Raw genomic sequence first — 15,359 nt, forward strand, 5'->3', positions numbered from 1 at the left:
GGAAGAGGAATGTCGTAGTGATTGAGTGGTATTGTATGTGTAAGAAGAATGGAGAGTCTATTGATCATCTGTTGCTTCACTGTGAAGTCGCTCGTGATCTTTGGAGTTACATCCTTATCTTATTTGGGGTAGAGTGGGTTATGCCACGAACGGTGTTGGAGTTGTTGACTAGTTGGGGTGCGTCGGTTGGGTATGGTCATGCTAAAGAAGTTTGGCGGTTAGCTCCATTATGTTTATTGTGGTGTATTTGGCGGGAACGGAATGCGCGGCTCTTTGAAGATGTAGAGATATCAATGGTGGAGTTACGGAAGTGTTTGCTTAATATGTTATATATTTGGATAGCGTCGCTTGAATGATTTTACTTATGTAGACTTTTTAAATTTATTCTTTTCTCATCCCATTTAGGGGTTCTCTTGTATATTTCCTGTATATAAGAGTTGCGCCTCTCTGCGCTTTTAATGAATTGAATTGCAATTACTTATAAAAAAAAAAGTATACTCCCCAATTATTCTTTTGGCGACACTCATTTATGGGCCAAAATTCTTTCTACTTCTTATGGTGCACGTTTTGGTTTATTCCAAGCAGGATCAACCATATCCCCATGATAAGGGCTTGAGGATGTTTACATGAAAAATGTGGGTTGCACCTTCAACTTTTCGGGCAGCTTAAGCCGATAAGTTATCTTTTGCCATGCGTTTCACCATTTCGAAAGGTCTCTCAGAATTTTGTGAGGAAGTTTCAGCATAAATTTATCTCTCACATTAAACACTAAGGGTCTTTTGTCTCGATCAATAGGGATTCCTTCGAGAAACTTCGACAAATAGGGTCTATGAGAGAATGAAACAATTTAACTCCTTGATGCTTGACATAGAGGACATGTTGGAGGCAGACAAACTCTACAAGTTTATGTCGAGCTTGCAAATTTAGGCTCAACTGGGCTGCAAAGGCAAGGGTTTGAGATCTTCCATCTACCATGGCTACAGTAGATAGCTTGGTCAACTTCAGACAAGCTAATTCCACGAAAGGAGAATCCAAGGGTAAGGGCTAGCAAAAACCGGACGATGATAAGAAAATCCAAAGGCCAGAGCAAAATGGATACAAACAAGGAAAATGCTAAAGATGTGGAAAAACAAGTCAAGTCCAACCTTGGCTGCTTTATTCAAAATGGTTCTCATCCGGCAATAGAATGCCCAAAACAAGAGAGGCGTAATGCTCTTGTTACTGAAGAAGGACAAGATCATTTGGATGCTGAAATTCTAACAAGGGTAAATGCTCTTCAACTTAGGTTGAATTGTTCAAGTTGAGTTATTAATGGACGTGCTCATGAAATCAAATTCTATGAAGTCCTTAATCATGTCAGATACTGTTAGTGACTCTAGGACTCTCGGCTGCTCAACTAAAGATAAAGATAGATCTTGTGCATCTAATCTTTAAGTCATATACTTAGACTCAAACACCAAGAGATAAGTCTTATCTTAGTCAACTATCTCTTGTTAGATAGATAGGTTTAAATAGTTTGAATTTTAAACGGTATACTGATCATCTATCTTCTGCTACATGATGCAGAAGTTGTATTGCATTATACTTGTAATTCCTTTATTATAAATACACAAGCCTATGCTCTATTCAAGCAAGGAAAACAACCTGCAAATCAGTCTCTTTTTATGGTATCAGAGCCAATACCGACTAAGGTCATTTTTTTTCTTCCGCTACTCCCACTCAAATGGCTGTCAACCAAACTGGAGTTCCTCCCCTAGTTCCTAACCCACAACCGGTTGCCAACCCACTCCTAGCTGCAAACCCACCTACTCTCCCAACCCTTATCACCTTCAACCATTTCAATCCTCTCAAACTCACACCTGGCAACTACAATCATTGGCTTCCGCAGATTGTTCCCCATCTCAAAGGGGGTAATTTATTCGGATATGTGGATGGAACTCATCGTTCTCCACCTCTAACCCTGGTCACTACGACAGATGGTGTTGTCTCTGTCAGTCCCAACTTGGAATTCCTCCACTGGCAGATGCAAGACCAGCTGATCCTCGGTGCCATCAATTCTTCTCTCTCTGAGAAGATGCTCTCTTATGTCACTCGTTGTTCCACCTCCCAAGAGGCTTGGCTGACTCTAGAGACGTTATTGGCTTCCCAATCACATGCACGAACCATGAACATGCATTTCCAACTTGCCACTCTCAAGAAGGGCAGCTCCTCTATCACGGATTATTATCAACACTTCCAGCAACTTGCTGATGCGTTGGCTGCCGTGAACAAACTACTCAGTAATTTTGAGATGGTTTCTTTTCTCCATGCTGGACTCGGATCTGAATACGATCCGTTTGTCACCTCGGTTCAAACACGAGTTGAACCTCTCCCTGTTGAGGAACTTTATGGTCATCTACTAGCACATGAACTGCGCTTGGAATCCCACAATAAGACCATCGACCTTGCTGTTTCAGGTGCCAATGTTGCATCTCAGGGATCATCTTCCTTCCGAAGCTACCGTGGTGGACGTAGCCAATCCCACAACTCCTCTGGTCGTGGCTCTCCTCCTCGCCACTCGCCCAGGTTCAATCGTGGCAGGGGACGTGGTTTTCCCTATACTGGCCGTGGCTCATCCGGTCCCAGACACTCCAGCAATCGCCCACTGTGCCAGATATGCAATAAACTTGGTCATCTAGCCATCACCTGCTACTCCTGCTTTGATAACTCCTATTCCAATGATACTTCATCTCCAATGCAGGCCTATCTCTCCACACCAGGATCCACTTCTGATTCAGCTTGGTATCCTGACTCGGGTGCCACTCATCATCTCACCTCAGACTTAGCCAACCTCAACATCTCAGCTGCTGACTAGTCCGGATCTGATCGTATCCAAATTGGCAATGGTAAGGGCTTGCCTATACATCACATTGGCAAAGGCTGTCTTTTTTCCCCTCCTCTTCATTTTGATCTCTCCAATATTTTGCATGTTCCTATGATTACAAAGAATTTGTTATCAGTCCATCAATTTACAAAAGATACTAATACTTTCTTTGAGTTCCATCCTCACTATTTTTTCTTGAAGGATCGTCGATCGGGGAAGGTGTTGCTTCGCGGCCCGAATAACCATGGTCTCTACCAGATTCCTCCAACATTGAATAAACCGTGCTCCTCTGCTCTCATTGGTGAGCGCGTATCTCCCTCAATGGCACCTTAGGCTAGGCCATCCGGCCTTTAAGCTAGTTCGCCAAGTCATTTCGTCCTTTAATCTACCAGTCAGTTCCACAAAGCATTTTGAGCTGTGTCCTGCTTGTCTCGGCTCCAAAAGCAAGCAATTATCCTTCTCTTTGTCTCAGTCTCAAGCTCCGTGTCCCTTGGAACTCATTTACACGGATGTATGGGGTCCCTCTCCAGCTTGCTCCACAAATGGTTCTAAGTACTATGTTTCATTTCTAAATGCTTTTAGTTGCTACATGTGGTTATATCCACTTTCTTGTAAAGCTGATGTAACTACAGTTTTTATCAAATTTCAATCTTATGTTGAACGCTTCTTTGAATCCAAAATTAAATCTGTTCAGTCTAATTGGGGGGGGGGGGGGGGGGGGGGGGAGGGGGCGAATATCGTCCTCTCAACAAATTATTAATTTCTCTTGGCATTTCTCATCGTATCTCTTGTCCTCACACGCACCAACAAAATGGTGCGGTTGAGCGCAAGCATCGCCATATTGTAGAAACAGGTCTTGCTATTCTCTCCCATGCACACGTTCCTACTCAATATTGGAATGATGCTTTTTCCACTGCATGCTATTTAATAAATCATATGCCCACTCCGTTACTCAAAAATCGATCCCCATTTTAACTTCTCTTCAACTGCAAACCTGATTACCTGTTTTTACGTACTTTTGGATGCGCTTGTTGGCCAAATTTGCGCCCCTACAACTCTAATAAACTTCAACCACGGTCCTTACAGTGCTTATTCTTAGGGTACAGCACTAATCATAAAGGGTATAAATGTTTTCATCTCCCCACTAAACTTCTATACATCTCACGGGATGTTGTCTTTGATGAAAATGTTTTTCCACTAAAACTCATGTCTCCCAATCCCTCGGATCAATCTCATAATCCTCTGCAGGTACACGGTCAATCTCCTCTCCAGGTGCATGGTATTTCTCCTCCTGCAACATTACAACCGATTGTGATCTCTTCTACTCATCAAGCTGCTCCTAGCCCACAGCCTTCAAGTCCCAGTTCTGCTCCTGCACCTTCCATTCAGGTATATTCTCCAATTTCCTCACCAATTAATTCCACCTCACCGGTTTCACCTCCTATTTCTACTTCACACCCGGAACCCCCTGTTTCTACTCACCCCATGGTATCCCGAGCCAAGAACAATATTATCAAAGTGAGACAACGCACTGATGGCACTGTTCGCTATCCTGTTCCCCATGCTCTTCTTGCTGAAACTAATAAACAGGATATGGAGCCAACCTGTTACACTTCGGCTATGAAGGATCCAAATTGGAGACGTGCCATGAATGTAGAATTTAATGCACTTCTACAAAATCAGACCTGGACTCTTGTACCACCATCATCAAATCAGAATATTATTGGCTGCAAGTGGGTATTCCGGTTGAAGAGGAAGGCTGATGGTACGATTGATCGCTACAAGGCACGCCTTGTCGCAAAGGGATTTCACCAACAGCCAGGTATTGATTATGGTGAGACCTACAGCCCAGTTGTCAAACCTACAACGGTACGATTAATTCTATCTCTTGCAATTTCAAGTGGCTGGCCTATCCATCAAATAGACATCCAAAATGCATTCCTGCATGGCAATCTCTCCAAAGATGTCTACATGATCCAACCACCCGGGTTTGCTCATCCACAATACCCAACTCACACTTGCAATTTGAAAAAGGCCTTGTACGGTTTGAAACAGGCTCCAAGGGCGTGGTATTCCCGCCTAAGCACTGCTTTGATCCAGCTTGGTTTTAGCATCTCTCGATCAGATACTTCTCTCTTTATTCTTCGAAGGGACAACTATACCATGCTAGTACTCATTTATGTTGATGATATACTTATTACATGCTTTAACCATGCTGCTATTCGTGATCTTCTTGCTGCTCTTCACTGTGACTTTGCAGTAAAAGACTTGGGGTCTTTTCATTTCTTCTTGGGGATAGAGGTGCTGCCCTACTCTCGTGGGGTATTATTATCTCAACAGCGATATATCTTGGACATTCTCAAACGTACCAAGATGCTTGAGGCCAAATCGGTCAACTCACCCATGGCTTCTTCCACACATCTCTCTGCCTTTGAAGGAGGCTTATTTAATGATCCTACATTATACAGAAGCACAATAGGAGCCCTCCAATACTTATGCATCACTCAACCAGACATATCCTATTGTGTTAATAAACTCTCACAGTTTATGCAGAAACCTACTGATCTCCATTGGCAATCGGTCAAAAGGCTTCTAAGATATCTCAAGCAAACCATTTAGCATGGTCTTTGTTTCCGAAAATCCACTGTCAACTCCATTCAAGCCTACTCCGATGCTGACTGGGCTGGAAGTCGCGATGATCGACGCTCGACTGGTGGTTATTGTATTTTTTTTTGTGATAATCTTATGTCTTGGAGTTGCAGGAAACAACAAACTGTTGCTAGGTCAAGCACCGAAGCCGAATACAAGGCCCTAGCCAATACAACTGCAGAATTATCATGGATACTCTCCCTTTGTTCAGAAATTGGTATTCAGTTCTCTCAACCTCCAACATTGTGGTGTGATAATATTGGAGCGACTTACCTTACTTCAAATCCGGTATTCCATGCTCGAACAAAACATGTTGAAATCGATTTTCACTTTGTTCGGGACATGGTTGCTAGGAAATCTCTCTTCATCAAGTTTATTTCCAGCAAAGACCAGCTTGCCGACATTTTTACCAAACTGCTCTCATCCTCATGATTCAGTCTACTTCGAAGCAAGCTCAACGTTACTACTGTACCGTTTAGCTTGAGGGGGCGTGTTAGTGACTCTAGGACACTCGGCTGCTCAACTAAAGATAAAGATAGATCTTGTGCTTCTGATCTTTAAGTCATATACTTAGACTCAAACACTAAGAGATAAGTCTTATCTTAGTTGACTATCTCTTGTTAGCTAGATAGGTTTAAATAGTTTGAATTTTAAACTGTATACTGATCATCTATCTTCTGCTACATGATGCAGAAGTTGTATTGCATTATACTTGTAATTCCTTTATTATAAATACAAGCCTATGCTCTATTCAAGCAAGGAAAACAACCTGCAAATCAATCTCTTTTTAGAAACGGTTGCCACTCAATTTTGTGGCAGCACTGATGGTGGAAGCACTAGGCTCAAGATGAGCATCTGAGTCGAATCAAAGTATTGATTCTGAAAGCTTAGCATGTACTATGTGTTGCAAATTCTGTCCTTGTTAAGGTTGGGGAGGGGGCTAGGAGGGTTGACTTCCTTGTTATGCTTTTGGACGATTTTGACCTAATCCTTGGCAACTATTATTTTGTGTCAGCAAAAGTAGCTTTCTGCTATTTTTGGGTGGGATCCTGATTATGGATGACAAGCAAACCTGTTTTATACATGCAGTGACAAGCATATCAAGTAGAATGGGGAAAGAAGTCCTTTCAATCATCTGAGTATAGAATGAGCTGAAGAAAGGTGCGTACCTTGCGGCTTTGTGGAAAATTCAGATAGATCGACTTGAAGAAATCTCTCCCGAGGTGGTGGAAGTTTTGTTAGAGTATGGGGATGTCACGCCGCCCGAACTATTGAAGACACTTCCTCTGAGGCTGGCAGTTGACTACAAAACCAAACTGCTTCCCGATTCCACACTTCTTGCTCATGCTCCAAATCGTATGTCAACAAAAAAATTGGTTGAATTGTGGAAACTAGTCATTGAGCTGTTGGAAGCAAGCATCATCCAGATCTCCAAAGCCCTATATGGTGCCTCCATTTGGTTCCAGAAGAAGGATGGCTTGATATGCATCTATATTGATTATATGGCCCTGAATAAGGTCATGGTTTAAAAAAATATCCCATGCCTTTGATTTTTGACATTTTCAATCAATTAAGTAAAGTGGTGTACTTCACGAAATTTAACTTATGGTTAGGCTATTGGCAAGCCCAAATGGTTGAGGGCGACGAATCAAAATCTACGTGTGTGACATGGTATGGTTATTAAGAATTTCTAGTGATAACTTTTGGGCTCACTTGTATGTAGCAATGGTCTCTTGCCTCTCTCGTTTTCCCATCTCACTCGCCCTAGTGGTGATGCGTGTAGGTGCGTCTCACTAGGGTTCAATTCTCTCTCGCAACTTAGAAGCTTGGATGGCGTTGGGTTTTTGCATAGTTCGCATGGATGGATCATGCCCTAGGTGCCCATGCAGTCATGCGAAAGGGAGCCATCTATGGTCAAGATTGAAAGAAGAGATTGGTGGGGTTGTGATTGGCACTGCTGTAGATGGTTACGGTGGTCATCAACAACTTTGAATTCGGATGATTTGATGGAATTGATGTAGAAGAGATGGCATTGGCTTGGCAGAGTTGTGATATGGTGTAGACAATGTGTCTGTGCAGTTCTTCTGGCAGAGTTGGGGAGTGATGGTCTATAGTAAGTTTCTAAAATACCCAGTTAGAATATGCTGCTAGCCTCAGTTCATTCTAGTTTGTATGGATTTTACCTACCAACTCAAAACCCGATTAGTTTTGCAACGTCCCAGGATGAAACTGATTGAAAAATATCCCAAAAATAAAACTAGACCCACCAAATCATTAGGGTTAGGTCGGTTTCGTTGGGCATAAGGTGTTGGTAAAAGCCCCTATGAGTTTTTCAAAGCCTTGAGTTAAAACAAGTTTGATAGGAGGTTTCCAACTCAAATTCCTCAGCATTTTTTTAAGAGAATAAGTTCTCTTAAATATTTAAAAGAAAGAGGACAAGTTATATAGGTGGAACTTTCTATTAGAGAAAGGTGATGCTATAGGTCATGTTCATATGAGAACGAGTCATACAAACTTAGTCCTGATAAAGGCAATAAACAGCCATGAGTACTCCTCCTGCTCCTCCCACTCCCCCTCCCCTTCTCCTTTTGTTCTTTCTTCTTCGTTCTTTGAGGGTACCCAAAGGGGAGATCTCAAGCGGCCCAACTTAAGTGAAAATAAAGAGATATAAAGAAGGTGAATTGAATTATTTACAAAAGCTGTCTCATCTGTGACACTGAAGAAGAAATGGAATTTTAGAGAAGCTAAAGGAAGCTCTAATTGATGCGGGACAAACAATAATCAACAAATACACGGTAAAATTAGGGCAAAGAAAGGCTTCGCGTTTCTTCGGGGGCGGCCGCTTTGGGTGAAAGGCTCCACTTTTCTCTTCCGGGTATGTTGGAGTGTGGGGCTTCTATCTACTCGTCAGAGTCCAAATCGGTGCTGAGATACTACTGAAGATCAAAGGTAGGCAGAGGAGTTCAGTTGGACACTTCTCTGATTGATGAGGCTTTGACCGCGATTAGTGCTACGATGGTACCGCCTTTTGGTGCCTTCGATTAGCCTTCTTCGGCGTGGCTTCCTTCTCTAGAGTGGTGTGGCCCTTCCTTCGACTGGAGTGCGTGGGTCTCCTCCCTCTTCGGCCCAGTTTATGGGTGTGAAGATGATGGCCGTTGGTGTCCCACCGAGGCTTGTGGTCTCTCCAGTGGTTGGGTGCCCTCCTTTGTTGTCGTCTTCCTTAGAGGTGGGTGAATCTTCGAGGGAAGATGTTTTTGAAGGGGTTGGTGGTTCTCTCGGGGCTGCGATAGATGTTAGGTTATGTTTCCATACTCTGGGGGTCTCTCATGATGGGAATGTGAAGGGCTTTTTGGAATTATTGGCTCATGTTGACGAGGAGCAGCGTCAAGAGGTTTCAATCTCCACTCCTAAGTTTAAAGGGAGTAAAGAGGTAAAAAACTTAGATTGCTCGATTAATTATGATGCTAGGGGTTTTGGTTCTAGTTGGGCCAAACGCAAGAGTGCCATTGCTGTGATGTAATGGTCTCTGGGTTTTGTGGGTTGGTTCCTGTTGGGGTGTTCAGGTTTCCTTCTTTTCTTTTCTTTTTTTTCCCTGTTTTGGTGTTCTTTTTGTATACTTACTGTATTCTTATGGGTGCCTTTACGCTTTTTATAAATTTTTCTACTTACCTATCAAAAACAAATTATGGCAAAGAAAGGAGAAAGAAACTGAAGAGGAGAGAGAAAGAAGCTAGAAAGAGAGAGGCCGGGGTAAGAGAAAGGGGAAGAAGAGAGAAAGAGGGAAGATGCTAGGGGAAAGAGAGAGAAAGAAGAGGGGGAAGAAATAGAGAGAAGAGAATCAATTTCTCTTAATTTTATTTCATCAAAGTTTGCCTCCAAATGGAGTAGAAATTACACTTAAATAGACTCACTTACTAAACCCTAGGACAAGGCCCATTTATTGACTTACCTAACGTAACCTAGGGCAATGCTCATTTATTGAATTCCCTAAAATAATTTAGGGTAACGATCATTTATTGAATTACAAAATACCATTGCCTCTTGAAATTAAATATTAATAACCCCATACATATATATATGCCTAGACGTGTAGTCGACCTGTATAGCAAGGAGGACAAAGCTTGTTTTCTCTTTGATACAATGGCTGGGCTCTCACTTTTTTTGGGAAGTAACTATCTCCCTGCTATGACTACTCGCTACAAGACCAGCCAAGAAAGAGCCACCTTACACCAAGGTGGAGCAGGCGAAAATGGAGAAGAAAGTATTTCGTGCAGTGGGTAAAGTGTGCCCTTTACTTTTTTGTGCTTAGCAAGTTTGCAAGTTTGCTCATTACTTGAAAATGACATAAATGAGCTGAGTACAGTGGGTCACGTATTTGGGGTAACAGGATCGATTGGCGCCTCTTGAAATATTGATGTTTGGACTGCTAAGGGACTTATTTGCAAATTTTAATTTTCAGACCTTGTGGAAAAGAGGAGTTTGTTATGAGCCTCATGTTTGGAGGCCTTGAGTTTTATTGGCTTGGGTTCGTGAGTATCAGCCACATGGACGGGTCAATTACTTGACTGCAGGCTATTGTGCTATTCAAGGCTTTTGCGTGGATCAAAGAGTAGCGTGTGAATTGTGATAATGTCTTGCACTAGTCAAGGAGCAGTGAAAGTGTCTTTTAGTTCACTTAAAGGTTTGTTGTGTCAGCGTGGATCCTGGAACCATTTAGAATGGTTTTGGGTCATGGTTGGATTGTGTCATGTCCTAGTTAGTGGAGCCAGTTGTGTCGCCTAGTAGTAGTGGGGCTGGGTCAGTAGTTATTCTTAGTGTTAGTGGGTCTAGCAGTTAAGTCATTTAGTTTATATTTAAGTTCAAGTACTTTCATGAATAGAGTATCGAAGTTTCTACATCAAACAACTGTGAGCTAGAGGAGGGATTGGCCCCTTGAAGTGCCAAAGTGTTTTTTTTATTGTTTTTTATTTACAAATTATTATTCTCAAATATCCAGGCTCATAACAAACAATGGGGACATGGGATGGAAACTGAAGATGGCTTAAAAGGTGTTAGTGGTGGAAGGGTGCAACTGGCTTAGGGCGTAGAGGATCATGCGATTGTTGATAGAAAACAATCACACTTTTGCTCTGATAACAATTTGATGCGGGACAAACAATAATCACAAAAATACACGGTAAATTTAGGACAAAAAAGGAGAAAGAAACTAGAAAGAGAGAAGCCAGAGGAAGAGAAAGGGGAAGAAGGGAGAAAGAGTGAAGAAGCTAGGGGAAAGGGAGAGAGAAGAGAATCAATTTCTCATAATTTTGTTTCGTCAAAGTTTCTCCAAATGGAGTACAAATTACACATAAATAGTCACTAAACTCTAGGGCAACGCCCATTGATTGACTTACCTAACATAATCTAAGGTGACACCCATTTATTGAATTGCCTAAAATAATTGAAGTTTCAATGTTGATTTACTGAATTTAAAAATACCCCTGACTCTTGAAAATTAAATATTAATAACCCCATAAACCAATATTTTATGCTTCACCTTTTGCATCACTAATTTCCTCAGCTTCCATCGAATTTTTCCTTTAGGTCATGTTTGGTACGCAGGAATAGACCTAGGAATGGGATAACTATTCCTTAGGAAATAGAGATCCCCCTAAAATGAGGAATGGCTATTCATTTTGAAAATGTAAGTAATAGGTATTCCCCTAAGAATGAAATAACTCTAAAAATAATATCCCCAAAAAATACTAACCCACATTTGAATTCGTCGTCTTTTCCATGGGTGGCAGACACATTACCTGATTCTGTCAATTTTTCTAACGGCAGTGACAAATTTGTTCTTTTTTGCTTACCCCTGGCAGTGATTGATCACTTGTTAAAACTTAGGAAGCTATTTATCAAAACTTCAAACCACAAGGACCAGGAATGCATTTATCTCTTTTTATTCACCAAAACTTGTTACCTCTGTGACATCACTATTTGATCCTCTATGTGGGTTTATTTCTAGCCATAAGCACCCTTAAAGGACCCAAATCGATACGCCCATATTGGTAGGACATATTATAGCCTCTAAAGACCTAATTTTTAATTTTGAGAATTTGAATCTAACCTGAATGGGAAACTTAAAAAGTGAAATTTCCACGAGAAATTGTTCCCATAAAATAAAAAATGATTTAACTTTTTAAAAGATCCTGAAATAAAATATCCTTCGAATGTGATAAGATTAGTAAATCTTCTGCATCTTCTTCCTTTCTATTCCAGAAAGTGATTGGTGTAGCATCGGAGTGCCATAAATAATGACCAAAATTGAACTGCCCTGTAAAGTCCAGCACTCCTAACTAGTATGATAGTGCTACTTCGTGAACTGCACAATTTACAGATGTGTATGAGCCTTCTACACAATTGATTAAGCCTTCATCTGATTGAAGAACCTTCTTAACTAAATCTTAACATGTGTGAGACAGATGACAAATTAAATTCCATTTTTGCACCAATTAACTATGTTATAGTTCATTTGTTCATCTTTCAATTTGAAATATACCTGGCTGTTGGCTTGGGCCTATGAGGTAGAAATTTGTTGCAGTGGCAAAATGGATACCTCTAAACTAATTGTACCTGGTTTGTAGGATTTGTGCTGGACAATGAAGATCGAAGCATAACCAGGTCTGATTTATACTACAAGGAGCTCTTTAGTCATTGTGGACTGCATATTTACAAATCAAAGGTAGTCTTCAATTGTTGCAAAAGCAAGCTTAAATGGAATGTCGAAACTTGTTTGAAGTAGAACTACTCACTAATTTGTTTTTTCTACTTTTTGAAAATAGTTTAAAAGCAAGAGACGTATATGACATGCTTTTTTTCCACAACTTTTCAACATCATCTCTCTCTCTCTCTCTCTGTCTGTCTCTGTAACGACTCATCCCCAATGACACAATATTGCCCGTTTTTGGCTCCTCCGAACCAAGCTTCCCAGGAGATCACCCATCCCAGTACTACTCTAGCAGAAGTACGCTTAATTGTGAAGTTTTGATAGATTTATAGCCATCACGGCTTTAAAACGCGTTGTGTCATGAAGGATGGGTCGTTACAAATGGTATTAGAGCCATTTTCCAGCCTGAGATGGGGGGACCGTGCACAAGCCCATGAGAGTCGCCAGCGGAGACGCTGGGTTCCAAGAGGGGATAATTGTGACGTCCCACATCGCCTGGGAATGAGGATGTGCTTACATGTATAAACACTCAATTATTGACACAACGCGTTTTAAAGCCGTGATAGCCATGAACCTATTAGAACTCCGCGGTTAAGCCTGCTTCTGCGAGAGTAGTACCGGGATGGATGACCTTCTGGGAAGCCTGGTTCAGGAGAGCCAAAAGCGGACAATATTGTGTTATTGGGGTTGGGTCGTTACACTCTCTCTCTCTCCCTCCAATGAGTTAATGTCTTTATAATCTTTGATTTGTAGAAGTGCCTAATTCTGTTTTATATTATTTTTGCTTTGGTCACGTTTGAACTTATACCTATTCTGACCTCATCCCACCCCTTTGCCACTTGAGTCAAGACCCAAGGGTAGACTGTCTAATATGATACACGACGTGTTATACTTTTGGCTGTAGAGCCCTCAGATTAGTTCTTTTGTTCTCTCTGATTAGGGACACTTTTGTATACTTCCTGTGTACTAGTATTGCGACCCTCTGCACTTTTTAATGAGATTTTATTACTTATAAAAAGAAAATAAGATAAATGAATAGTATAAAAAAAGTTATGCAGCTAGTACCATATTTAAGGGTTTTTCTTTGAAGCATGCCTTGCCCGAATTTTGAAAGAATGATTTATATAGGGTGTTCAAGAATATTGTCAATTGGTACCATAACCACTCAAGAACAGCTGAATTGAAACTCAGTGACTGAGAAGTCAGTTTTGTACCTAAATGGGAGAAAAATGATAGAAATGTTAAGGAGGATATAATAGTCAACTCACATCACATACCAGCAGCCGCATCTACTATCTCAAGCTCACTCATGGACAGCACACAAACCCTAGCAGCCGCCACACAAACCCTAGATCAATTAGCCGTGAATCAAGGCAAACTTCCCCAACAATCACACACTCGGATACTCTCTCCATATAAAACCTACAGCTAGCATTATTCTCTCGCAACTTTCTTCTTGTACCTCAACAGCTATATTGCCATATTTACCTTCCTAGAATAGAATAATTCTTACCTTATGTAATCTATGACAGTGTACACGGCATATTATACTCTTGTAAATCCTTATAAATACAGATCAATACTAAACCCTAAGCATCAAGTGCTTAAGGCCTTTTACCCTAGTTTTGTATGAAGTTTACATGGTATCAAAGCCTACCAACAGCCAACGCTCTTCCATGGCCACTGTCACTCCTCCTACCGCTGCCTCTACTACTTCAGATCTCATGCCCAATGTCACCCAACTTGGAAGCATAAAATTGGAAGGTCCTAACTATCTCGGATGGGTTGCTCAATTTCAACCTATTTTGTGTGGTTATGACCTCCAAGGCCTACTGGATGGATCAGACCCATGCCCTCCTAATCTCATTGCCAATGTAGCTGGTAATGGTGAAATTCCGAATCCATCTATGTTTCATGGCTGCGAAGAGATCAGCAATTGCTGAATCTTATTATCTGCTCTCTTGCTCCCTCATTGGTGCCTTCGATGTACGGTTTAAAAACATCGCAGCTTGCCTGGAGCAGTTTGGCAACACGGTTTGCAGCACAATCAAAGTCCAGAATTTCCCATCTCAAGCGACAGTTACAACGCTTGCAGGAAGGGAACAAAACTTGCACTGAATACCTCAGCCAAGCCAAAACTTGGGCTGATGAACTCTCAGCCGTGGGAAAACCTGTTGAAGATGATGATCTCATCTCCTATGCTATTAATGGTATTAATCCTATCTACAACTCTTTTGTTACTGCTTTCACTTTGCGTGACCATGAAACCACCTTTCATGACTTCCAATCTGAATTGTTGAGCCATGAAATTCTCCTTCAAAATCAGCAGCAAACCCTTAACCCTGAAGCAGGATCCTTTGCCCTTCATATCAACCGTTTTAAACCACCTCATCAACCCAACAACAACAATTTCCATAGTCCTACCAACTTTCGTCCAAACCCTAACAACTTCAGGAAACCAAAACCCTTCCCACGTCCCCCTGGTCAATTCCGCCAGTCAGCCCCTCATAATTCCTACTCCCCAAGACATCCAACTCCACCCTCACCAAATACTTCCTTTGGCACTCACCCCACCAATGGTGCTGCTCTGCCCCCTCGTCAGTACTCTCCTTGCCAAATCTGTGGCAAAACCAGTCACCGTGCCCTAGACTGTTATCATCGCATGGACTATGCCTACCAAGGCCGTCACCCACCAATGCAACTTGCTGCCATGACTGCTCAAACCAATGAAGAATTCACTCATCAAGAATGGCTTGTTGACTCCGGTGCCAACACACGTCACAGCCGACTCATCTATCCTCACCGAATCTCAACCGTTTGATGGCTCAGAAACTGTTGGTGTCGGTAATGGAACAGGTTTGCTTATTCACAACACCGGTTCTTCCATTGTTCAATCCCCTCATTCTGCATCCTGTAAACTTCTCCTCTCACAAATTTTACATTGCCCGGATGCTTCTGCAAACTTACTTTCTATTAATAAATTCTGTAAAGACAACAAATGTTGGTTTGCTCTAATTGATATTGATTTCACTGTGAAGGACAATCTGACAGGGAAAATTCTGCTCCACGGACCCAGTGAAAATGGGTTGTACCCCATCCGGTTGCATCCTCACTCCTTGAATAAGACACCCGGGCTCACTG

General features: G+C 41.7%; 1 protein-coding gene across 3 annotated transcripts in view; it reads left to right on the forward strand.

The window, feature by feature from the left end:
• LOC133868675 (alpha N-terminal protein methyltransferase 1) overlaps positions 1 to 15,359 on the forward strand; it is a 50,398-nt gene that overhangs the window by 28,876 nt on the left and 6,163 nt on the right. For 2 of the 3 annotated variants that reach the window (XM_062305640.1, XM_062305641.1), the window contains exon 7: positions 12,136 to 12,233. The exons of the other annotated variant lie outside the window; for it this stretch is intronic. In XM_062305640.1, coding sequence (XP_062161624.1) covers positions 12,136 to 12,233 — 98 coding nt within the window. The remainder of the gene's footprint in view (positions 1 to 12,135; positions 12,234 to 15,359) is intronic. 3 annotated transcript variants of the gene reach the window in all.

The sequence above is a fragment of the Alnus glutinosa genome, chromosome 5 (assembly GCF_958979055.1).
Source record: "Alnus glutinosa chromosome 5, dhAlnGlut1.1, whole genome shotgun sequence".
Taxonomy (NCBI): domain Eukaryota; kingdom Viridiplantae; phylum Streptophyta; class Magnoliopsida; order Fagales; family Betulaceae; genus Alnus; species Alnus glutinosa.